This window comes from Dermacentor silvarum, chromosome 9 (genome assembly GCF_013339745.2).
Source record: "Dermacentor silvarum isolate Dsil-2018 chromosome 9, BIME_Dsil_1.4, whole genome shotgun sequence".
NCBI classification, from domain to species: domain Eukaryota; kingdom Metazoa; phylum Arthropoda; class Arachnida; order Ixodida; family Ixodidae; genus Dermacentor; species Dermacentor silvarum.
Window position 1 is genome coordinate 18,094,655 of NC_051162.1, and position 26,961 is coordinate 18,121,615.

A 26,961-nucleotide genomic window follows, 5' to 3' on the forward strand; every position below is an offset into this window, starting at 1 on the left:
ATCGAGAACCTTGCCTTCCGTGTTTTTATACAGTTCATATGGTATGCCATCCGCCCTGGTGCCTTGCCTGGCTTCGAAAGGTCTATTGCAGCTAAAAAATTCCGCCATAGTGAAGTCACTTTGTATACCCTCGATGTCGGCGAGCGTAGGGGGCGTGCCTGCGTCCGTGGGAAGGCTGTTTTGAAACAACGAAAGGAGGCGGGGCGGTGTGCCAAAGCAGGAAAAAAGGTGTGGGCGACCGTTTCGGCGAATACTGCTGTGTCTGGCCAGATGCTAACAGCGCGCAGTCTGCATGTTCTGGAGCGCCGGCCGCGTTCCATTACACGGAATGTGACGCCAAATAGAGGCATTGGACGACGAAGGGCCGAGGGAGAGCACCAGTCTATCCAGCGGCCACGTTCTAAGCGGTGTCCATGGCGCCGAGCTACTGCAGTAAGACGTTGGGCCTCCACCGGAGGGATTTGATGAAGGGTCACGTCTGATGCAAGTTCTGCTTGGCGGCGCGACGCCCAGAGACGCAGAAGTTGCAAATCTGGAGTGGTTCGCGATTCATCCACCCACGAAGTACGGGTTGCTTGAACTAGTGCCGCACTAAGACAATGGGACGGTCCTGCATGAAGCTGGATACAGTGCTTTCCGATACCGCCCTATATCGATCCCAGTCCACACTGCGGCACATCCGGCGAAGGCGGCCTGTCCGCCCGAAGGTAAAGCCAAGGTGAATCGGATGATGGTCACTTCCCAGCAGTCGGGTTCACATGACCACGAGACGGTCGTCCTTCCTAGCCACCAAGACAGGTCCGGTGAGTGTGGCGGCGCGCGAGGGTGGTCCCGCCGACGAGTAGGCACTGGACACATTGTTAAGCAGCGTGAATTGGGCGTCACTCAAATGTGTCCAGCACACACGTACCACGCGCACTGGAAATGGCGTAACCCCATGTGGTGATGGGGCGCGTTAAATCCCTGCTACCATAATGGGGCAACCAGGATGTTTCTGTCGTAGGTGCGCCAACCAGCCGAGCACAACCGAGTCGCACGACCACTGTAGGGCGTGCATAGTATGAAACGATGATAACGTCTGTGCGTTGAGACGAACCAATACTGGCCACGACTTCTTGCCATAAAGTGCACCACCGTGAAAGATCACACGGTCTGATAAAGGGTGGATCGTACATAACGGCAGCCTTTCCTGGAGGGACATCAGGCGTAGCACTCCTACGGTCCAGCATTGAAGGCGATGAGTATGCCACAATCCTGAAATGGGTGGCAGGGCGTTAGTTTCCTGAAGCAGTAGAGCCCAAACACGCAGTTTCCCATATCTGAGACGCTGGCGCAGCTCTCCGACCTTCCCGGCGATGCCGCGGCAGTTCCACTGTAAAATGCCTTCTGGCGCACTTGAAGACGTAGCAGCCATCACAGGTTGAGGTTGGCCACTAGAACCGAGGTGAGATGCTGGAGCTGCTGCGCAACGAAGCGCAAGAGTTCTTGGGGTGAAAGAGACTGTGACATAGATGCTGGGTTAACCACGTTAGCAGGAATGGGCATCGACGTCGATTGTGATGCCCGCGCTCCGTCATGACGAAGCTGGAGCAGTGTACGGCGTTCCTTGAGACGCTGGATTTCCATTTCGAGAGTGGCGAGGCGAGCGTCGATCTGGAATTCTTCATTCTCCAAAGGCGGCGTCTCTTCTATCGATTGTGACGCCCGTTCCCGTTGTGGTCGCGAAATGGACGCTCTAACGGCTGCGCTATATGTACGTTTGGCCGCATCACTTGTCGCTGTACTTGCTGTTGTCACCTGGCTAGCGTCTTCTTCCAGCGATGCTAGAACGGCGTAACGGTTGTACACAGGGACTTGTTCATCGATGGACCTTGAGGGGTGCTTGGTTGCTGCCGAGAGCGGCGTTGTCGAGCTTTCTTAGTAGCTTTCAACTTCGTAGGGCATGTCGGGGAAGTGATGTCATGATCATTTGTTTGGCATAGGCCGCAACGAAAGGATGCTGATGGGTCAGGCTCCATGTTGTCGTCCTTAGGTGGAAAGGGGCACGATGACTTCATGTGTCCCTGTTTAAAGCAGGAGTAGCAGTATACAACGGAGGGTTTGAATGGGCGCGGGCGCAATACGCAGCGTAGTACAGGATACGTTCAGGTGGGGAATTAGGACCCTGAAGCGTGATTAGGCACGTACGACCGCTACCTAGGTAGCGAGCTGCGACGACCCTGTGCGTAGGACATGATAGTTTCTGCAGGAGCTTTTCAGGTGCTTCGTCATGGTCAACACCATTAACCACATAGCGCCTTAAATCAGTACCACTGGCGAGGTACGCCTGGACTGGAAGGACACATTCTTCTGAGACTTGGATCTGTTGCAGTTCTTGAAGCTTATAAACTAGTGCCATAGCAGGCACCCACACTGAGACGGTATTGGTAGGTTTGTGTAGGGCGAAACCTTGAAATCTGGGCTTCTCGAGGCATGCATCCAGAGCCGCTTGAATGGTACGGTTGGGCAGAGTGGACATGTCGTATCTCGCACGAGGCTTGTAACCACTTTGTACCACGAGGTCGTTGGTGACACCGGAGGCGTATGTTCGGTGGAGGGGGTAGGCCTTGCGATGAGCGAAGTCTTTTTGGCGCCGCTGGAGCTGCATTTCCATCCGCTGGAAGGCTACTAGGTTCCGTCATCCTTTTGGCCGAAGTGTGCGCCGTGACTGCAGGGCTGCTGTGCTCCGTGCTGGTGGTATCCATCCTCAGGTTACTTTCTTCGCACTTTTCACTCGTCCCCAAGATGGAGACGCTCCTGGCAAGAATGGCAGTTGCATCGGTAACGTTCCGGACCTTGACACAGCGGACGACAGCTTCGATGCTCGGTGCCGAGGCGGCGAGTGCCGCGGGGCACTCGCACGCGCACGGCCGCACTAGAACTCAGGCTGGACGCCGCAGCAGGAGGGTGTAGATGCCGACGAGCTTTGTAAATAGGCGCCAGTAGTGATTATGACCGCCAAAGCGGTCCACAAGAACAGCGTTCCAGTGGCAGGGAAAACACCAACAAACAGGGCGAAAATCGACCCGTATTGTTACTTTTATTGCAATAGCAATTATATGGACACTCCAAAGCAGATTTCTGCCGTCGGCGTCGCCGTCGTCGTGAGGTTCCGTATGACGTCAATGGAGATGAAATCGTCGCCGCGCGCCGCCGAACGCTGTATGTGCGAGTGAAAGGGCGCGAGGGACGCGCGCTTTCACGGGGAGTGAACGCACGGTGGAGAACAAATGCACGTTCTGTGCTGTACTCCCTTAAGGGCTGCAGAAGTAGGCGTCTCTTTCCTCCTTTACAATCAAATATATGTAGAGCAAACGCGCCTTCTTCTGACGCACGAAAGGCCGTGGGGGGGGGGGGGGAGGGGAGGGAAGGGAGGCGACGTTTGGCTGCGGCACCAAGTGCCTATTTATATCAGAGGCTCCGGCAACACTCGCCAACGCCGCACGCATTTTGTGCGAACGCGGGCAAAACGCCGACGGCGTCGACAACAGTTCGCGTGTTGCCGGTGCTGCTGCATGTCCAAGTTTATACAGCTGATAAAGCTACTATCATTACTCCGTATAGCTCTCTACAAATTTGCTATCGCAATTGATGCTTCGCCTTTCAGGCGAAACTGCGACAACTTTTTTTTTTTTGCGGCATGCGATTGAAGTAGGGACTGCGATCGTGACTTCGTGGCCCTCGCATTATTATCTTCTGCAACGCGCAATCGTCGCGAGCTAACATGCTTTCAAGTTTGCCAGTGCTTGATCTTGACGTGAGCGAAAGTTCGTGTCTTGAATGACATGTAAACAATGCGAAGGTGTATACGCCGCTGATGTATGCACGCTGCATTGAATGATTTACTCTTTGCCTTGGTCATTGATTTCATTCAGATAAAAGCTGCAGATATGTCCTTTGTAAAGTCTGAATTACTTCAAATACTATTATCATCTTACGAGCAAATGAAAAAATATTGGCAGATTAGTTTTCATATTCTACGACACCTACCCTATTGACAGCACTTTACGGCCAGAAAGGTATGCAGCAACAAACAGTTTACAATAAATGTAATATGTTACAAGACAATTAGTCATCTCGCACCCAAATTGATCATGAACAGCAGCTGCTACAGAGGCGCAGATATTTGTACCAAATAACTGTTCTCATAGCTGACAATCGAGAGGGAAAATTTTTTTCCTAAGAATTACAAGCAGAGGTGAGCCTGAACTAGTATGTTCATGACCGTTACTCTGCTAAGGGGAAGGTGGAAAGGGAAAAAAACAGTCTTGAAAGATGTTAAGGAAAAAAGGATCATATGTGCGCAATAATCACATAACAGAGTGGCCTCTATAAAGCCTCAAGTATGTAGTGCGGTGTTCTACAAATAGTCTTGAACAGCACTCGCAGCTTTTTTTTGCTGCCATGCTGTCACGGTAAGTACTCAGAATTTTAGCTTCTGATAGTCTTTGCCTTTGTTGCTAGCGAGCAAAGAGGGTACCATCGGCTGCTCTCGCAAGTAGAAAGGGATGTCGCAAAAATGTGCTGCAGAATCTCAGGCGTGCGGCAGTATTGACAGTTCGGAGCTGAGATTTTTTAGCGATGCCTTTTCCAATACTAATGACTTTTTGCATTCGTGAGTGGTCAAGTGACGGCGCGTTGCTCTGACCACACATGAACGTGAAAAGGCATCACTATAGAATTGTGGATCAGGCTGACAGTATAACCACTGCAATGTGCATAGCATTGAGTGAAGGCAACATGTTGAATTCAATAACGCATGCTTGCTTGTCTCTGCTTTGTTCTTAAATGTGAGGTGAATAACTTCTCAGAATTTCTTCATTCTTCTTTTAAACAAGTTGAATAATTTGTCCTAGTTTATCGCACAATTAGTCCAACATATTTCAGATGCAACATCTTGCAGTGCTGTGGCTGTGGCAAACCAAACAGAACGCAGGTAAATCTCAGCGCATTTATAAAGCAATATTTTGACACCTGAAATGGCGTGGCCGTCTTGTTCATTTCTTTATATTCGTTACCTCTGGCGCAACTCGAGTTCGCTTGGTATTAGCATGGACGTAGAATATATAGAAGCAGTCCTTAAAATGGTCAAGGAGTTCCCTGAGACTTTGTTTCTGTTGCGGCGCTAAACCTGGGTCAACGTCGACGACGGGTGCATGTGGCATCGTATCGGTGGTTGATTCCTCTTTGACAGCAAAGCAGTATTGAACGTGGTCAATTTCGTCAAAGTATGCCACAGCGGTGCCTTTACTGATGTGCCGGCGTTCATTAGTAAAATTTGTCAGTAGTACCTCTGTGCGACCACCGATTAGGCTGACGATACCCCGAGCGATAGCAACACCTTGATGGAACAGAAGTGCAGTTAATTGTTCGGCTACACCGTCCTTGTTAAACTGTTCTCCGCAACTGACGGAGACAAGACTGCATGATAGTGGGTGGTATGCGACGTCGTCGTCGGTGACACGTAACGATGTACGTTGGCGCTCGTCGCGTGGCCCGTGTCTATACTGTTCGATAAGGTTATCTCGCCATCCCGTATGTTAACCACGGCGCCGTACTCCCGCAAGAAGTCCATTCCAAGGATGAGTGATCTCAGCACTCTTTTAAAATCATAAAAGAGGCGACAAAAGCTGTATTTCCTATCTGGAGTCGTGCAGTACATTTTCCTGTAGTGTCATTATCTGGCCCCCGGCATTTCGAATATGAGGGCCCGTCCATTGCGTTTTGACTTTCTTAAGCCGGTCTGCAACTGCTCACTCATTATCGAAAAGTCTGCGCCAGTATCAACCAAAGCTGTCACGTCGTGTCCATCAATCGCTAAGAGTAGGTCGGCACTCACAAATTCGCGGTGTTCCGTTTCTCCGGGTTGCTCTGCTCCTTGCTCAGTAATGGGGATTTTCGGTGGTTCGAGGACTTGCAACCTTCCCCCCGGAGGTCGCTGATTTCAGTTTCCCCGCCGTGGGCTTGGAGAGCGGCCTCTTACCACGTCGGCGAAACTGCGACGGTCCGGCGAAGAATAGCGTAACGGAGACGGCGAGCGCGACCGGAGATTAGCTGAGCTGCCTTGTTCCCGAGTGATGCTGTCGTCGAAGCGTGGATTTCTCTCTGGAAACTGTCGCGGAGTAGCAGGTGACATTTCCTGGATGCCACCCGGCGATGAGGGCAAAAACGATAAATGTGCCCTGGTTGCCACAGTGAAAACACAATGGTCGGCGATCAGCAGTGCGCCATACGTCGGTCCTGCGAAGCTGGGGTGGCCTGAAATGCTCTCTCTGTATCCAGGCAGCAGTAGGTGGCCGCTGGTGGTACTGCTGTACTGGCACGGTAGAAAGAGGGCGACGGACAGCGTCTGCGTAGCTATATGCACGTGGCTCGTAGCGTGGCTCGAAGCGTGGCTCGTAGCGCGGCTCGGGACACGGTTCAGGGAGTGGCTTCGGAGATGCAAATGCTTGCCGGATTTCTTGGCGGAAAACTTCAGCGACCGAAGCAACAGTAAACTCCTTCGGTGTCGCAGTTTGCTTCGCAATCTCCTCGCGACATGTCTCTGATCAGTTGACGCAGCGAGGTTCTCGTCGGTCACTGCCAGAACTGCGGCTCCTGCAGGTGCATCGTTAGTTAGGCGTTCGTTTTGCCGGCTACGCTGCTGGAGCGCGCGCTCAATTGCTGTGGCTTCCTTAATAAATTCTTCCACTGTTGTAGGCGGGTTTCGCACGAGACCAGCGAATAGCTGTTCTTTGACGCCGCGCATGACATGGCTCAGCTTCTTCGAATCAGGCATGTTGGGATCCGCGCGGCGAAACAAACGAGACATGTCCTCGGCAAACATGGAGACACTTTCGTTGGGTTTCTGAATGCGCAACTCGAGAAGGCGTTGTGCATTATCTCGGCGATCAGTGCTTCCGAAGGTATCAATTAGCCGACGGCAAAATTTGTCCCACGTTGTCAAATGTGCCTCGTGGTTTTGAAACCACGTCCTTGCGCTACCGTCAAGAGCGAAGTACACATTGGAAAGCTTCTGGTCCGGACGCCACTGATTGACCCTAGCCACGCGTTCGTACTGGTCCAGCCAGTCTTCGGCGTCTTCATACGTGTCACCGCGGAAGCTTTTGGGGACTAGATTGTTCTGAACAGTCACCTGTGTTGTACTTGCAAGCGCCATTTCCTGAGTCGGTGCGGTCGCTGACAAACTTCCTTGCAAGAGACCGAATTCCGGGCACAGACCTTGCAGGCGGCGGCTTGCGCGGTGCACAGGTGTCTCGACGCGTGGATGATGTCTTGAAGGGCTGGATGCAGGGCTACTCGCCGGAGTCGTCCCAATCATTAGGCAGGATGCGATACCGCACCTCCACCAGTGTCACGGCTCACTGGAGACAAGAGCGAAGAGCGGTATTTAATTGAGGCAATGAGGACAAAGCGCTCAGTTCAAACTTCGTCTTCTCTAGCACCTCGCTTGCAAGCTCGAGGTCGTCGTCTTTGTCGTCAGCATGGTTGGGCACAGATAGCGTCGCGGCAATATATATATATATATATATATATATATATATATATATTTAAAATTGTGTATAAAATTGTGCCTGGTGCATGACATTCTAAAAACTCATGAAAGAAGTGAACCCGCTACATACAGCAACATACTGATTGCTAGCAAGAACGCATAACCGTCTACCTTCCCACTGACATTACTTGAAATAGTTTTCACATGTTATCCAAAATTGCAGCACAATTATAATCATAAGTGTTTCAATATATAAACGACACATTTCATTTGTGTCAGCAACGACACTAGTAAAAAACCGGACAGTCAAATCTATCTCTAATAAACAATCCGTGTTACTGATACTCTCACAATAACTGAGATCTGGGCCAGTATAATATAGAATATTCCTTGCGCTCGATTCTATGCCACACTTATCATCCGCGATTCACCGCCAGAAACTCGCCAGTTCTAATGGGCAAAGCTCGAGCTTTGCCCAGGGGGCGCTGCAAAAATGGTGCTAAAGAGCGCACTCTGTCCTGAACTGGGTAGCACCAAGCTCGGGCGTCTGCTTCGGAAAGCACGTTTACAACATGGACCCGTCACTTTCGCTTGTGTTGTGCCACGGCCTGCAGCAAATATCGGGCGCCGAAGATTTCTTCAGGGGTGGCACGCTGCGTAAAGGGAAGAAATTATGCAAAGCCAAGTACGTGTACGGCGTTCAAGAAATAAGCGGCGAAGTTTAGGCGTGGTTTCAATCGCAAGTGAAGGGAGTCGCACAGGAAGTTGAACTACAGGTATGGTTTGCACGCTGCTAGATTCAAGTACACAAACACTAGGAAATACTTCCAATAAATGAATTCACAGCTGCGATAAGCAGACATCACGTGTACGGAACTGCTCGAGCGCACGACGGTACGCGCCGCACCGGCAAGCGGTCTTTCAGCACGCCGCGATGTACGAACACGACGCACGACGAGCACGACGCTCAGGCGGGCCTAGTGTAATCTTTGTTGACTACACTAAACAAGTAGTCATGTATGCGCTGTGGTAGTGACCATCGGTCCCTTTAGCAACTGATAAATACCGATGCAATGCATATGAGGTCGCAGTGACGTACACCCGTGAGTAAAAGGATACGGACCAGGGATTGCAGGAAAAAGCCGTTTTCTTGAACTGCCTGCGAATGAAACTTGAAATTGAGGACTGCAGTCCAAACTTGGCACTGCGAACTTTCCAGTGTGCTCGTCAATTTCAGTTTATGCGTGTTAATTACGAAGAAATTCGGTTTTTTCGGCGACCCTGTGGTCCGTACACTTTTGCACACGGGTGTACGTGCTAATCACGGTGGGCGCGAGCTCGTGCGCTGCTCGTTTGATGTAACTTTTAACAGTTTTAATGACAACGCTCGAACATCGATGTGCTCTAATCCGTACTGCCTTGCTGCGCTGCCTTAACGTGTTGGCTTGAGGTCAAGGATGAGCACATTTAACTCTCGAGCCCACGATGGTAGAATAGCAGAGGTGGCCAAACGAGCACCGCAAGCGCGTCACGGCACCTCTCGAGTTTTTACAGCGGTCGCCAGATGGCGAGAGGGGTTTTATGGGCTCAAAGACGCGCATCGCAAGCTTTCGCTGTGCCGTAAAAGGTCGCTTATTATCGCAAAGTTTGTGGCTTTTATACGTTGTTTATATTTTTAATAGCTTGTAGAGGCTGTCTGCGGGCGTGCCCTCCAGAACAAGGGTGCCAGGATCAATGGAGCTTAAAAATTTCTAATCGGCGCGGGTAATTTCGACAAGACTGACACAGAGCGCCGATCGGAAGGGACGCGCACGAATTTTCCTCGAAGCGTGAAAATTCTTACAGGCGAGTGTACAGCGTAAAACAATATTTGGTTTTCACGTCATTGTGGGTAGCGTTGGGCTTATGGGCGTAGTTTATTTATGATCGCCTAGCTGTAACGAACTTTCACTGTTGCGCGGTCACCAATTGTTTAATTATTGTTCAGCTCCCTTCAGGCGCCGTTGAGGCGCCTGCGCTATAGCAGCGTCAGATGGCAAGTGCAAACGTGCACGCGCCTACAAGATGTTGGAGACAGCAAACGACGGGAGTAGATGCCCTTCTGTGTAGACACAGTGGCGCCGCCGGGCCTTCGTGCTCGCGGCCGACCACTCTGAACAACAACGAACAGAAACGGCGTAAAACACGCAGTAAGTGGAGCCGCGGTGACCGCTGCAGACGCGGCGCAGAGGACTCCACTTAGGATGCACACTCCAGGAAGAAACAGATGTAGTTGATCGTCAACATATCCAAAATATATTCGTTTCCAACGTGGTTCATTTGGCAACGACGCGTTAGTTACAGTGTTATCCTCAGAAGCAATCTGTATCCAGCGAAATAAAGAAATAAAACAATGAAATAAACAAGGAATAAACGACGCGTCTGAAGTCACGCTGCAAGCGTAAATCTGCGCTAAATGTCCATTCAAGCGACGGTAACTATTGAGTGTTATTGAAGACCTCTCTGGTGTACGGCACTACGACGCCAAACTTTTTCTCGAAAGTCAGAGACGTAAAAAAGTCACAGGTCTGCGCGGCACACACAGTAAAAGCGTAAGCTGGTTGAGCGGCTCAAGAGTAGCTCCAATTTGGGCACCACGCACAACAGGGTCTTCGAGGCAGTCTGATCGCCTAGTTTTGACGAGAACGATCTCAACTGTCCGCTGGGCGTCGACGGCGAACTGCGGCCTGTGATGCTCTCTGCACAGTAGTCAGCTGAGTCCGATCAAGCCTTACAACTACAACTTATACCCCTATCAAACGGGCAAGCTCAGTGCACTTACGGAGAGTGTCACTCGGTTTAAGCGCACTTTGCCAAATCTAAACGTCGCAAGTTGAGTGTCACTCGCAGAAGAGTGTACTCCGGTAGAAGTGCGCTCGCGAAACGCACTTTGCCGGACGAGTGCGTAGCCTCGCCGCCAGCGGTTTCAATGGTACAAAATGTAATGCATAAAAAAAGGACAGAGAAATTCATTTTAGTGGTTGAACCGCTCTTGCGCACAGATAATAGCCTAAAACGCGCTCATATTCTGTTTTAGCAGGATCAAATGCCGCCTCGTCGGACGCCGCTATGTCGTTCTGGATTGGCTAGGTATTTTTCGTGGCCGGCATTGACTTGCCACAGTCTTAAATAAAAAAGTATTTTCGTTTTTTGTTGAAAAAATATAGATTAAGTTTGTTTTTATTATGAATACAGGGTAACACAATCACTATTTAGAAATACTTTTCTTTTTAATCTACATCATCACAAAACACTCTCGCAGTCTGTCGCCATTTTTTTTACTGCTAGTGCGCTCTGGTTTGCCGTTTAGAATCGTGTAGCCTAAAGTGTCATTCAAGGTGCAGAAGTGCACTCCCCGTAAGTAAGCTTGACCGGGGTATTACATGTCGAGCGCGCGGCGTTTGCAGGTACCTTAACTAGATGGCGCCACCATACTGGCGGAGGCTCGGCAGCTCGGGAGCGCGTTGATTGCGCGCCTCGTCCGAATCGCATATCGTCGTCTAGTAACGTTGGTCGTCTGCGCCTGCGGACGCTGCGTTTGCAGGCAACCTACCTAGATGGCGCCACCATAGCGGCGGAGGCTCGAGTCGTCTCACCCTGCGTTTGACTTAAATAGGGTATTTTCTGCGACCCGATAGCAGCGCTTGCTAGGGCACAGTGGTAGAGTATCCCACTCCCACGCAGCGGTCGCGAGTTCGATCCCGGCGAGAATCGGGTACTTTTTTCGCGTTTCAGGCGATAGCGGTTACGCGGGGGACGCTGGCGGCGGCATCATCGCGACCCGAAACGGCTATTGGAATGAGCCCATACCAGCTTACGCGGTAAAATACAGCTTGAATGCTCGCGACGCCCGCCGGCTATATGTACTTTCAAGCACGGCAGAACATTGAAATGAGCCCCGACTACCCCTGCTGCCACCTTACGCAAAGTGGCGGCTACTCGAGAGCCGTCAGTCACGTCATTCGCGGCGCATTGGCGGAGGGGCGCCGTTTGGCCACCTCTCCCTATTCAACCACCGTGCTCGAACCTCTGCTGCTCGTAGTGGGGTAGAGAAATTATTCAGCGCGCCCGACCCCCCGCTGCCTGATGCCTTGAAGAAAAACGGTAGAATCTGATGCTGGGATTCAGGCCTTCTTTCTCGTGGCAGCCCACGACGCAGGAGTAACGACAGTGACACTGTTTTGAGGCTGAGCTAGGTCTCGGTCGGATTGGCGTCGCAAATTCCTTCTGCTTTCAGCGTCACGTCCCGCGGCATACGGAGCGTCCGTTTTCGTAAAACTAGGCTACACCCAGTTCGCAAAGTGGTCTGTGACAAGCGACGAGCCTTTTCGCATTCACAACAGGGCAGAAAAAATGGGAACCTCAGGCTAGAAGCGTGCTTCGCTACAGCCAGGGCTCACTACTACCCAACCTGGTACTGCCCAGCCAACTTTCTTGCCGCCAGCCGGCGCCGCTACTATACCTCAAACTCCAGGGCAAGATGCCTGTGGATGTTCCCTGGCCCAGTGCTCGGCTCCTTATACGGGTTCTCATCTTGCAAGGGGCCCTCTAGAAATTAAAGAAAGCGGGTCTGGGCTGCTTCCATGGCGGCAATTTTCTGTGTGGCATCCTAATGGGGTGGCATCCGAAAGGGGTTTTTCTCCTTCGGGAGAAACACCCCCTTCTCAAGCATGCCATAATCGCTGAGCACCTGACCGGAATAGGTATAAATAGTTATACACATTTTACCGGTTTGTACCAGGCAACAGCGCTACTGTGCCTCCCACAGCAGCGGCAATGCTCGTCGGGGTCACCATTATTGTGGTGAGACAAGGCGTATCTTTCAAGTCTATTCGGCTTCTTTCCGCATGCAAACTTCTACAAACAACTGAACGCCAGGCCGGGGACATCTCTATCCTATAAAAAAATCTGGTGAGTTCCCAGCGGCACTGGGATTCTATCCAAGTACCTCCCGCATACGCGGCAGATGTTCGACCATTTCGCCACCGCCGCGATACATATGTCCTGCCAAACAGATCCGAATCTCCCTTTAAGGCTGAGTTGGGGCGGAGCACCTTGTCCTGGAGTGCCTTGCTCACACTGGGTGCGGTACCACAAGCTGGCTTGCAGAGCCACAACCCATGACCAGGTCACTAGCTGGAGCTACAAATCCTTACCCTTTCACGTCAAGCCAACGTCGGACCAAAATCCGCCCAGCTAGCATGATGGCCCACACGGCTACTGTCACCTTGTTGGTCTCGTTATGGGCTAGACCTATGCATGTCGAGTAGGCAGACGCATAACTCCCCGACTGTGTCCCGTGAAGGACACCTATGTCAGACGCTGTGGTACCAAAGCCGCAAGCCCCATACTTTATCTGCGCGTGTGCAGTATGTATCGAAAGCCCCATGTGTTTTGGAGTTGACATGTTATGCCATTGTGATAGTACATGTCACAAATAAGATGATGCAGTAACATTATTGAGAGATTTAGATTGGGGTTTCAAAGCATTCAGGACCCGTATGTATGTGGTTGCGTGCCCAAGCAAAAAAGCATTATAGCTTTGACTCCCCAAATGCACTCACATGCACTCGCAGCACGTAGTTTAAGGTGGTGTTAGCATTTTAATATATAAAGCTAACCAAGAATTGCAAATAAAAACAATTTTTCATGAAAATAATTCATCGTCATGCTAAATGTCTTTGATAGGAAGCGAACATGTATACATGCTAGTGGCATTAAAGCTCAGCCAAACCAATCAAAAAGCTAGAAAAGTTGTTGCCTGGTACAGCATGTTTGCTGTGGAAGTGCACTGTGACCTGATTTATTACGACCAGCATTTAGTCGCCTTCATTTTCGGAAGACGACAATGTCAGCATGCATTATGAATTCCTGTCATGAGATTGAAGAATAGGATGGTGTCGGCCTGTTCAGCGCTGATTGTTTTCTGAAAGCATGTCTTGGCTTGCTTCTTCTGACTTCGCTTTACAGAAATTCTCATTTACGGTAGGAGTAACCAGACCTATTTAGGGCAGCAATGTTTCTTTTAGGCCGGCCACCCCAAAGACCAAGCATATGTTAGGACCTGCAGGTGCGCAGTGCTGCTTGCGTCCTTTAATCTAAAGCTCTCTTACCTTTACAGCAAGAACATAAGCGCCTCCACGACTGCTGTCACCATTGAGTAATGGGCTTACATGTATTAATTTTGCATCATTTCTGGTTTAGTCCAGATGCAAGCAAAACAATGCAACTTAGAACGGAAAGCTGAGCAAGCTGGTAAGGGTTGGTGCATTGTTTGAAAGGTTAGGCTTGAAAAATGTCTCTTGTGGCCACTACTGATATGCCTAACCCTCCAAATAACGAAAATAGTGGCCTTGAGAACACACCACAATGTACCTTAGCCATAGTCTTAGTACTATGACTGCAAAAATGCCCGTAAAATTGCAACTTTCATGAGTAAATTTCATGATGGACTAGGTTTTCGTGCAGTTACTCTTGGGAGCCCCATCATTATGTTTGCTATCTACATGTGTCTGCTGCCACCATTCTTAATGAACACAAGCTATAGCAGGAAAGTGGATAACCGGGCCAGTTGATATAGGTTCATCGTTGTTTGAAGCGCAAACCACCAATGAAGCACTTGCACTCAATGTCTTGTTCTTAGTTTTGTGTGTTTTGCGGTTTCAAGCAACGATGAAGCTCTAGGAGCTCTGAAGTACTGGAAATTTTATTCATATTGTTTTTACACATAGGATTACGAGAAGACGAAACAGCGCTGAACAACAGGACGAACGGAGAGCTCAGACAGGCGCTGACAACAACGAGATGTGTTTATTGGCTTCAGTCGTCGTACATCAATAGACAGCCACTTGACAAGGAAATGGCGGAAAAGCCAATATCAGCATGCGCAGAATTTAACTTCAAATTAGCAACTCAGGTACGTATCTCCTTCGAAAGAAGGGAAATGGAGGGTAGGCTTAAACTGCCTCTCCAGTACTATGGATATGATAGGCCTCTGACACTAGACGAGCACGTTCATCCCGGTACTTTGATGAGAAAATCAGATTTCCGAAAAACGGCTAGCATGTGTCGAAAATGGGGTGGCAGTGTCAACAGGTCAATCGTGAGACCAAGGCCACAATAAGTTGCGGGAAGCAGAGAAGCCTGCCTTAAAACATGCTGTGAATCTTTCGTTTACAAGATTCCCCGGTCTTGTGGTCGTTTCTATATTGAGAAAACTGGCCGGTGCGTTAATGTACACATGGGCGAGCACGCGAACAAAGTTAAAAAGAAGGCCACTGATAGTCAATTGTCAATGCATTGCATTAAGTGCGGCTGCGAGCCATTTTTCGAGATCTGATTTTCTTATCAAAGTACCGGGATGAACGGCTCGTTTAGTGTCAGAGGCCTATCATATCCACAGTAGTTGAGATGAATGTGTAAGCCTACCCTCTATTTCCCTTCTCTTTCTGATGTTTTACGTGCGAAAACCTCTTCTGATTCTGTGGCACGCCGTAGTGAGTGCTCCAGATTAATTTCCATCACCTGGGTTTTTTAACGTTTCCCTTCATTCGAAGGATATCGTACCTGAGTTGGTGTAATTTGTAGTTATATTGTGCGCATGCTGATATTGGTTTTTTCTGTCATTTCCTTGTCATAGTGGCTGTCTACTTATGTACGACGACTGAAGCACATATATGACACATTTGTTGTTAGTCAGCGCCCGTGTCTGTGCGCTCCCTTCGTCCTTTTGTTCTCGCTGTTTCGTATTTTCTTAATCATGAACCAACCAGCCCAAATGCGTACCCTTCTACAAAAGGATTGTCTTGTAGCAAGCATGCTTCAGTCCTAAGTATGCGCCATATGTGTATAATTCGGCGTCACCTTGAAATTGTTCATTACCACTGCTTGCACAATTATCTGCTGATAATGAACTGTAACTGTGAGTCGATACAAACCGCTCATTGAAATTCACTATGCTATGAGCAAGAGCATTTGGGAAGTGATGCACTGTACAAAATATAATTGTGACCCCCCTATGGTGGCTCCATGAATGTGGTGTTCTGCTGCTAACAAGGGGTCGGGGAGATCGCAGAGGATCAAAGAGTTCCTACGGGCGGCCTAAAACATGAAAATGCAGTAAAGTGGAGCCTTCTTTGCGTGCTGCGTTTAAAAATTGAAGACCACGCAGTGACACGCGCAAGCTAGAAGTGATACTACCGCAGATTTTATTTAAACAATGTGCTTCATCTGCGCTTCGAAAACCACAGTGAAAAATGCAGCATGAACGCGTTCCGACACGATTGCAACAAACAAATAGGCATGGTCACTGACCTATGTTTGACATACTTGCTAAAAAGTGCCGAGACAACCTGAATTTGTAAGGATCCACCGAGAGTTGTTCTGCCCAGGTTGATACGGGAAATCCATTGTGCTGTCGCTGTTCGGTAAGTTCCGTGGTTTTATGGGGCACGCACGTGCACACCTCGGAATATGATGAAAAAACTCTGCTACTTCGTCTTTAGTTTACCTTCTCTTAGTCGGGAAGGACTGCAGCAACACACGACAAGTCATGAGACCATTTATTTGATGCACACTTGATGCACACGACTCCGCTATTATTGGCGCGGCACGTACCGGTTCGTCCCACCGTTATGCCCTCTCCTGCCTTGCTTGTCAACGCCGCACGAATCTTCCTCGTTCCTCAGCTGCTCCACTGCAACCTGGAGTGCTCACACCCGCCGGGATACTCCTCTATTCCTTCACCTTCCTCCTGGAGACTACGCTGGCCAGCGCAACCCACAAGAGCACGACGGCTGATACAGTGGGCACGCGGGGTGGGGCGAGCCAATGGGGCCCTGAACTAAGGGCTCCACGCTACGAGGAATTCGCCGCACCTCATGAACAAAAAGTTGCAGTGGCTTAGCTCGGCTACGCCAGGATATACTAGCGTTAGCAATGGTTCAGCTGATTATTCTTAGCTTTCCTGGTTTCTGATTGTCAAGGATTGCTTGATTGTCATGCTTACTGCTGCTCCAATGACACACACGCGGTATACGTATTTTTGGCACATGTATTCATTCTTCCTACGCTCAACCGCTAATTGCCAGGCAACTACTTCGTGATCCGATGAGTCAGCTTCTCCGTTCTTCTGCGCTGTTGAGCAGCATTTGCGCTCTCCTTCTCCATGGCTATACCACCTGCAAACGCCAGTCAGAAGTGCAGCGGCTCCAGCGCAGTGTCAGACGGCGACTGCACAGCGAGCGAGCGCGCGCCGGCGCCAGTGCGTCTACCACGGCTACGACGTCACTCCTCTGGAATGCCAGACCGACGGCGGTGAGTCGCAACGCGGCGGCGGCGGAGTGCGCGAGAGGTGCCGGCTCCGGTGGTTCCGGTGCGCAAGCCGTGTGACATCACTGATCCTTGCGCATGCGCAGCACGGCTCTTGATGTGCCGCGCGAAACGGGCTTGGCTAGGCCAGTGTAGCTAACGCTACAATAAATGTTTGCTCTCTCTCTCTCTCTCTCTCTCTGCAGCCATCGCCTTGCCTAGGACGCGCCTTTGACCGCGTCGGAGTTCATCTTTTGGGCCCCTTCCAACGGCTTCAGACGGGAAGTGTTGGGTGATTGTGGCGATACACCATAACACGCGCTACGCGGAAACTTTTGCCGCCCTCACCGCTTCAGCGAATGATATTGCCTTGTTCCTCCTGCGCCACATGATGCTTCGCCATGGAGATTGCTGAGTGACAGAGGCTCGTGCCTTTCTCTCTTTAGATCTTAAGTTACAGGTCGGCTTGCAACATGTTTGCTGGCATTACGCACCACGAGCACAGAAAGACATTCTTCCATATGATTCTGCGCATTCGAAGACACTTAAGAGGGCGGTTGCAAATTCGTGCCTGGAATCTGCTCTCACAAAGTATTGTCCGCATGCAATGTATTGCAGCTTTTACAATCAGATTAAGAGGCTGAATTCAGCCGGCTTCCACTGCGAGGTCGTCACAGCTGTGGCTGAGACACTTCTTAAGAAGGTAAAAAAAAAAAAAACGGGGCAGCAGCACTGAGCTCAGAAAGAGGACCACGGTTGTGGCATATATGCACAATGTTGCCCACAACATAAAAAAGTGGCAAACAGACATGGCGTCCCGGTGGTTTTTTCCGCGCCAAAAAAACTGTCAGAGTTATGCCCGAGGATAAGCGGAGCCGTTCGGCGAAGCGCTTGCGGAATGAAGCATACCTAACCAGACGTGAAATATGCCATGGGCGTCGTTTACCAGATCGCGCTCAAATGTGGACGGGTATATGTAGGTCAAACAGGGCGTTGCGTGAATGAACGCGCGGGGGAGCATACTTTGTCAATTCAAAAACGAGAAGGAGCGCCCTTTCCCGGTCATTGCATTGCATACAAAGGATGCGAGCCTATGTTTTATAGCATTAAGAGTGTAGGCAGGAGTAATGACAAAACAGCCCGTGAGCTTTTAGAAGCTTTTTATATCGAGAAAAAGGCGATTCTTGCGTAACACGTAGGTTACCTTGTATCACTCGGATAACAATTTGCTGCGCAGCTTCTGTGCAATAGAGGTGGCCTTGATTTGCAGACCCCCCCCCCCCCCCCCCATCCCCCATCCTCCTAATTTTTCCCCCTTGCGTTTTTTGTGGCACGTGTTAAAGCTGCCTATATATTGCAGCCTCTACCCAAATACAACCAGTTGATAGTTTGCGCTCTATCCGTTTACGTCTCCTTTTTTTTACTGTGTATGTCCGTGCGTATGCGCAACGATTTCCGATGCAGCTATTTACCAACTCGCCCAGCTAGAAGTTCTTCTAAACTATAAAGACCTACTTAAGAAATGCTCGTAATTCACTGTACCACTACTGCCTATCGCCCGCGGACTTACGGGATGACTGAATGATTTCACTGCACTCTTGGAGACAGGTTGGCCACATACGTCACATCTGACCAGACCAATTGGCACCACATTCTGTCTTTTGTGACGCATGCTTATAATACCGCCATGCAGACTACCGGACGGTTTTGCCCGTTCTTTGCAGAAGGGTGTGCAGAAGAAGGGGGCACATAATGCGACTACGGAATTAGACAAGCGGCTCTTGCCTGAATTGATGCTTACAGAGCTACAAGTGCTACTGTGCTGTGCAGTGATTGTATGGAGTGATGGTGACCGACTGTGATTGTGTATCTGTGTTCCCTTTCTTTATCTATTCAGTTTCCTGTCACTTTACCTCCCCTCTCTCCCCAGCGTAGGGTAGCAAACCGGACCTATCCCTCTGGTTAACCTCTCTGCCTTTCCCCTTTCTTCTATCTCTGTCCCCGTTCTTTCTTCTTAACGGACGCAAGCCTTCCTCCACAATGGATAATATTGTTGCGTCTCCCTATGTGACAACACAGTCCAACGCCCTGACCGAAGCAGGTGTACCCTAGGAAGAGTGACGACAACCCGCCCGCACATTTGCTTCGGAAGAGCGTCAGAAGCAGCGTCGGGCTACTCCCGTCACTCTTGCACCCTATGCTCCTGACCCACTAGTCCGTCTTGGGTTGCCGCCAGCCGTGCACGTTCACCTAAACTCGTTTCGAAGTACCAGGGTTGCTACCGTGAAGTCTCCTGTGAACTACGCGGTAGAACCCCACCGACAACCTGCGAATCCCTCCATGTTTCGATACTAAAGGCTTATTTCGAGCCACCTGTGCAATCGTGCTCGTAGGTCGCTGGGACGGCTCCTTTTCTCCGGAGGATAATTGCACTCCATAAGAATGAACTGTGTGCACTGCTTACAGTAAGAGAACGACGACGAATTACTCGAAGACTTGTGCCTGCATTGCCTGAGCTTTTCACCTCTCGCCGCGGTGCTCTACTTTCTGAGGCCTTAATAAAACACAACACCGCAAGAAATACTTTATCGTTTCGGCTGGAAAACAAGTGACATTTTATTTCCAGCACGTCCGTGTTCAAGACTGACGCCGCCATGCGGCTCCAATTGTTCTCTTTGCACGCTCACTATTTGCGGTACAAATATACAACATGCCGTTGGCAATAAAATGAATAGCCAAGCTATGGCAAGTACAACCCTTTCTTTAGGGCATGCAGTGTACCCCAAAAATCGCGTTGGTACAGTATGTCATTGAGTCGATAAGAGAAGCGGAATGTGCACCTACGCGGAGCCTCCATGATATGCATCCAGAGCATCAACCCCCACTGCAATCGGCGATTGACGGAGCTCCCATCGTGCGTGAAGATTACCTTTCCTTCAAGCATGTCTCTAGCGTTGTGCAGCACATCAAAGCCGACCTTCGAGCTGATCGTTACGTGTCCAACATTAGCTATCAAAGCGAGGTGTCCGCTCACGTAAGCGTCATCGATGGCGTAGGCCTTGGCAATCTCCGAGGCTCTGAACAGCTTCCGCATCGTGTCGATTGTCATGATTATGCAACAACCAGAGCACATCAGAGGGTACGTGTCTTGGGCCACCTCGTCCTGCGGGATGCAGTACCTGTCTTGCGGGTCACGGAGTACGGGATTATCTTCAAGTACATTGCAATGTATACAACTATTCTTCTGTGGCAGCGTCTCGTCCAGGTATCGCCGAAGCTGAAACGGGTGTACGCCGACGTCGTCGTCGATCTTGACGATGGTGCTCACGTTGGGACAATGCTCGGTCACCCACCGCATGCCACCGAGGAACTTGTACGTAAGGGTAAGGAAGGTGTCGTTGTAGCTTAATATCACAATGTCTCCGAAGACATCAGCCTCGAGCCTTGTCCAGAGATTTACCTTGGGATCATCGTCTTCGCCAATGAAGAATACGCCTGTCCAATTGAAAGCGGCGCAGGCCGCCTCTTCGAACAGAGTGGCGCGCAGGTCAGCGCGCCGCTTCCAGTTGTTCGGCGCCGAGTGCACGAAGAACAGTGTGTCCAGTTGTTTTCTACATAGCTGGCTCACCGCCCATCCACCACTGTGCCATTTCTTACCCCCTTCTGGCCAGTCCAGGGAGGCGAGCCGTTGCTCACAGCCCATGGGATCCTCCGCCTTTGAACGCTCGGTGGTTGGTGGTGTTGTATGGCGTCCCTCTTGCTGAACTGCTGGGTCCAGAAAAGGCGCTGCCCTGATGAATTTTGCCTTCCTTATCGGAACCATGAAGATGATGCCCAGAAGAGTCGTCGTGCCGATGACCACGATCAGTTTACAGACCTCCCAGGAAAAGAAAGCTTCATTACGAGGTCTTGCTTACGCTTGAGAACAAGATGATGATGATCATGACCTTAAGTTTTGGCACATACCCACTCGCGGGATATTTGACCAAGACTCGGCAGATTTAGCATATGTGCGAATTGAATAAATTTAGAAATCCATTAATTTTGATAGTTAAGTGAATAAAGTCGGAGACGGTTCAGTGAAAGTATCAACAATAAACAGAAAAAGAATAAACTCTTTTAAAGCGAAGGTTTGTATGGGTATGCGAAACGAAAATGAGTCTGTCCGTCGTATCTCTCAGAAAGCTATCATCATCAGCATTGGATCGAGCGTCGTGTTCTTCCGCAGCTGGCCCGGTGGAGCCCCTCGGTAAGAGCTCGTGCTCGTGCTCGGCACGCGCTCGTGCCGCAGTTCTCGCATTCGTCATCTTCATCAGCTGACTCCGTTGCCGCTCATCATTCTAGCGTAGAGTTCACTTCTCTCGTCGTAATGGGGAGGCCGCGATATGAGCCATTGCTTAAGGGGGTACGAGCCATTCATTCTCTTACGTGACAGACTGATTTAATTTTGCAGCAATTTAATTTCGAAGAATCACAAGCGGCGATGGCGGGCGAGTGCTGCTAAACACGCAGCCGAGCAAACTCGAGACATCGAACTCAAGCGACAACGGCGGACTACTGGCATACCGTCTGTGACGTGTCAGTAGTCAGTGCCAGTAGTAGACCATTCTTTAACGTGGTTCTCTCCGTCACAGGCGAACGTATGTGACATCATAATTGAGAAATACTTCAGTGAACGAACGAGGTTAGCCTAGTGATAAACACCGGGGCCGCGCGTTTCAGCTTCCCTGGTTAGCCATCTGTACGGAGTGCTTCGGCGGTGAATTCTTTACAGTGAATCTGTTAAGGGCTCAGTCTTCGACGGTCATTTCCGGATGTAGAAAAAAACTCTCATTGGCCATATGCTTTATGTGGGAGTGAAAGTGCGTGAAGGACGCGTGATTTCACGGGGAGCGAACGCACGGCGGAGAGCAAGCGTGACTTCTTTCGCGCGAAAGGCCGCGGGGGGACGGGAGGCAAGGAAGGGAGGCCACGTTGAGCTGCGGCACCAAATTCGTATCTTGTGACCGGGCGCAAGGGGAACTGGCGACTCAATCTCCCACGCGAAAGGAGGACAGCGGGAAGGCATAGAATAAAGACCAACTTTAGAGAAGGGAAACTGTACCTTCCACAGTGGTACGAAAATAAGAAGCGGCAGCGCATGCAACTCACTGGGGTACCCGACAGATGGCGCTGCTCAAACAGGAAGCGGAAATCTATTTTTTTAGTGCAAAATCCAATATGGCCGTTTTTTACCAGTCGCGCACGCTGGTACGCGCCGCGCTCGCCCGGTTGGCGTTGTGCGTGCCTCAGTGCCTTGACGCTTAGCTTGTGCGTTCTAATTACCAGGAGGCCAAAGAGCCTCCCTACTGACGCCCATACAAACAAGCCACAAGTGAGTGAACAGGACGTACAACTTTATTGGTCGAAGACAAGCAGTGCACCTTCTCGTACAAGAGCAGCAACAAAACGTGCATGTTGAGATACGCTGAAACAATACACGCGAGCTCGTAAACTGCTCACTTTCGTCATCGCACATGGCGGTCGCGTTACGTGCGGCAACCAGCAGCGCAAGCAGATGTTTGCACCGATAGTCACCGTTGAAGATTAGCAACTTGCATAGCGAAGCAATCGGGTGACGCAGGCATCTGCTGCCGCACCCAACACAGCAACATGAACTACCGTGCGTTTTAGCATTACCTCCTTTCCAAGGTGCACGTTTATGTTTGTCTATCGGGGCCGCTAATATGTCACTGACACTGGGTGCCCCATTTTCTCTCAATATGCACAAGTCGGTTTCGTGGACATCACCTTCGGCAGCCACTTTTGCGGGCCTTTCCACCCAGGTGGCTGTCAACTTCATACACTTCCGACCATGTAAACACGTATGCCAAATCACGGCTCAGGAAGCCCACAAGCACAATTTGCTGACGGCTGCAGCAGGAAAGGACTGGAACGGGGAGCACCAATCACGGTGCGTGTAAATTGGGAGTCTATGTCGCTGCGCGGACTGCAGGAGCAGGTGCTTACCTCGAGAGACTGTTTCCCAATGCAACTTACCCGGTCCCCACATCCATGAAGAACGTAATACAGCCGGCCATAAACAAGTGAAATAAGAGCAAAATGAGATTCCGCATTCAATCACCGCATAAGGTTCAGACAATACACTATACATTGGCTAAGATCCACATGGTAACAGTGAGGAAGACGTACAGGGGTCACTTAGGCTCATTCAGCAGTCCAACTATACAGGCACAGTGCTTCTGCTTGCCTTCGTTGCACATGGTGGTCTGGTAACAAGCGACAACAAGAAACGCAAACCGATTGGGCAGCATATCCCACCTGTTTGCACCGACAGTCATCGTTGAAGATAAGCAACTTGCATTGCGAAGGCATTCCGCCTACGCAGGTCTGCTGCCGCAGCCACAACTGGTGACATCGACTACCCAGCATTTTAGCGTTAACCTCCTTTCCAGCCTGCACGTTTCTTTTCTGTCGGGGGCCGCAAATATGTGGCTCCCACTTGGTGCCCACTTTGTATCAATATGGACAAGTAGGTTTCTTGGGCATCACCTTCGGCAGCCACTTCTGTGGGCCCTTTCCACCCATGTGGGTATCAACTTCATACACTTCGGACCATGTAAACATGTATGCTGCTCTCTGTGACGCCAAATCACGGCCAACGAAGGCCACAAGCAAAATTTGCACACGGCTGCAGCAGGAAACGACGGACTATGGGGAGTACCAATCCCGTTGCGTGTAAATGGGAGTCTATGTCACTGTACGGACCTGCAGGAGCAGGTGCTTACTCGAGGGACTGCTTCCCAATGCAACTTACCAGGCCCGCTAAATCCGAAAAAACGCAGCACAGCGACCACGAGCAAGTTTCTGCAACCAGATTCTGCAATCAAACCACTTCAGTGTAGCTTGCACAAAACCCATGCTATTGAGCAAGAACAGCAGTTTTGAATGAGACCAAGAATTTAATATGGGAATGAGAAAGCTTGCATTCAGCAAGCCACTCTGCTCTGCAAGCAGTGAAGGCCAATAACATTTAAAAAAATGAAATGCTACATAGCACACGGTGCAAAGCTTAATGCAAGACACATGCCGATGGCGCATCTGCTATTTCAGGAGAGGAATTCAACATGGCAACGTACAATAGAGAATACTGCGACAACGATGTTATGCTAATAGACAACGATGGGCCTTAAGTATGAGCAAAGAATCAGCTCACCTTTATGTTTGGATAAGTAAGAAGAATGATGTGTTTTATATAGCATTAGTTTGAGAGACGAAGGCGACTTTGCAAAGTTACGACGAAGATATCCGAGCATGCGATTAGCTTTGCAGACAACATGAGATATGTGAGTATCCCATGTTAGATTGCTACTGATGTGAACTCCGAGGTACTCATATGAAGTTACGCTGTCGAGTAGTACAAATTTAAGTGATAAATAGGTCAACTAGTAATCTTTCTAGACACTCGCATGAATTTGCATTGTTTAGTGTTTAGTTCCATAAGCCAGGTGTTACACCACTCAAAGACGGCACTAATGTCAACTTGAAGAAGAGCGGCGTCGTTTGGACCTCTTATTTCTCCGAAAATTACGCAGTATAAATGAGGAAAAGAAGAGGGCCGAGGACTGAGCCCTGCGGTACACCAGAATGGACTGTGCGTTCTTCAGAATTCGTGCCGTGAGCTGAAACAAGCTGAGAACAGTTAGCTAGGAAACTTTCAATCCAGAATAAAATGCCGGGAATCGAGGTTAAGTAGTCGTAATTTATAAATTAGCAGTTTGTGACACACTTTGTCAAAGGCTTTCGAAAAGTCAAGAAAAATGCAGTCAGCCAAGGACCTATTGTCAAGAATGGTGTTTGTGTACAAAAAGTGTTAATTGAGTTTCACACGAGTATGATTTGCGAAGTCCATTCTGCGATGGTGCGAAAAATGAATGTGATTCCAGAGACGTAGCTATGTGAGAAGCCAAGATATGCTCTAGTATCTTGCAAGGTATACTCGTGAGCGAAATTGGTCTGTAATTTAGAGGGGAATGCTTATTGCCTGATTTATGGATGGTAATTACCTTCCCGACCTTCCACTCGGATGGAAGAATACCATCGTGCAATGATTGCTGGAAAATTTTAGTTAAGATGATTGATGTGTAGCAAACTGTGCTTTGTAGGAACTTCACATTAATCTGATCACAACCCGGCACAGAGGATGCTTTTAGGGACCTAATGATGCTTGCGACACCATCATAGCTGATAATGAGAGGGAACATTATTTTATGGTCATATGGTCGTAGGTGTGGCGGAGTGGAATTGCTGGGTAACGAAAAATGTTTTGCGAAAACTTCATTTAGTAATCCGGGACACTGGTTGGCCGGTATAGCATCACCATTAAGGTCACTGAGCGCTATTATGTTATCGTCTTTAAGATTAACCATGCGCCAAAATTGTTTAGGGTTTAGTTTTGAGCATAGAAGGTAATGTGCTGCTTAGGAAGTTGTCTTTGGCGTCTTTTAGGGCCTGCGCGTACTCATCGGCGCTCTATTTGTAGGCTGACCAACGAGCATTGGTACGGCTTAGTTTAGCTGATTTAAACAGGCGCTTTTTTTATTAGACAAGCGTTTTAGGTGACGATTATACCATGTTTTTTTATTAGAGATGATCGTGTAAACTGGGATGTGCCTGTCTATTAATTCAGTCACTTTATTAACAAAGATACACCAGTTTGACTGTACATTACGGCATTCAAATTCACGCAAATATTCATCAAGGAATACTGCGAGTTCATTATTAATTGAGGGGAACTCAGCCTTGTTATAATTTCTTAATGTCTTGATGTTTTTAATCGGTTTAGGCTGCTCGAGGCAAACTTTAAATAAAAGTAGGCAATGATCACTGATACCTGGCAAGCATGTTATGTCGGAAATAAGATGGGGTCGGGTGGTAAAAAACAAGGTCAAGTGTATTGGAAACAGACGTGGTTATTCTTGTTGGTTCCTTAATGATCTGGGTCAGCGAAAAGGTATTGCACAATTCCAAGAAATCTTGTGCCGTAGAAGAGTTAGGATACACTGTGGGGGGATCATTTTTATACATAATATTCGGCATATTAAAATCGCCAAGCAAAAAAATTGGCACTGTGGTGCGACGAGAGCAAACACTATGAATGGCATCGGCAAATCGCTCACAAATGTTGCAGTGAAATTTGGGGGGCGATAGAAGACAACCAAAATAATTTTTTGATGTGCTAGTTTTATGACTGCCCATACAACCTCCAAACTGGATGTAGTTTTAATGCAATCTGAAGATAACCTTTTATTTATCGCCAGCAGTACACCGCCACCTTGGCGTGTATCGCGGTCACAGCGGTAAACAGAAAAATCGCACGAGTTAGTGAATTATTCATGATCCCCGATTTGTGGATGAAGCCATGCTTCGGTTAACGCGATAATGTCAGGTCCGCATGTGTCAATGGCCGATTCCAGTGCAATGCCTTTGTTGATACTGCTTCGGATGTTAGTAAAAAGAAATGAGGTATTCGTTAGGTTGCGTTTGCTGACCCTGTCGCGTTCCTATCTCACAGAGCGAGCAGTGGACGTCGACTGCCCGGTAACAGGTGCGCGCCAGGCGCATGCTCTGTATTGTCTGCAGCTTTGCGTGTTCGTGACGACTCGTTTTCTTTGACACATTGACGTATCGGGTCGTAGACTATTGTTTCTTATTTATAATAACTTTTTGTAACGCACTTGGTAGGCGGGTGCGCCAGGTTGATCTTTAGCAAACTGGAATAGTTTTCGCCTCACTTCACGCGTGGTACACAAAAGTCTTCGCTAACGCTTATATTTTTCTCTTTAAGTATTGCTCTTGCGGAAAGCACTTTTTCTTTTGATTTGAGATCAGAAAATTTGACGATCATAGGGCGGCATTTGTTTTGCAAATTTGATCCTAAGCATGTGCGCGTTCGATCGCGTTGTCTGACAGGGCGTCAAGCGCACCTGTTAAGATGGCCCTTATCTTGGACCCGGATTGTTCCCACGATTCTTTAGAATCTGGAATGCCTCGAAGAAATATGTTGTTGCGCCGGGAAC

At 49.3% G+C, this 26,961-nt stretch overlaps 1 protein-coding gene across 1 annotated transcript; it reads right to left on the bottom strand.

Moving 5' to 3' along the window:
* Window positions 1-1,413: 1,413 nt before the first annotated feature.
* LOC125939787 (acetylgalactosaminyl-O-glycosyl-glycoprotein beta-1,3-N-acetylglucosaminyltransferase-like) lies at window positions 1,414-20,585 on the bottom strand. Its single transcript, XM_049655223.1, has 2 exons — window positions 19,812-20,585; window positions 1,414-1,461 (listed from the first exon to the last, which is right to left on the bottom strand). The coding sequence occupies exons 1-2, from the start codon at window positions 20,583-20,585 to the stop codon at window positions 1,414-1,416; spliced, it is 822 nt and encodes a 273-aa protein (XP_049511180.1).
* Between the last annotated feature and the right edge of the window lie 6,376 nt (window positions 20,586-26,961).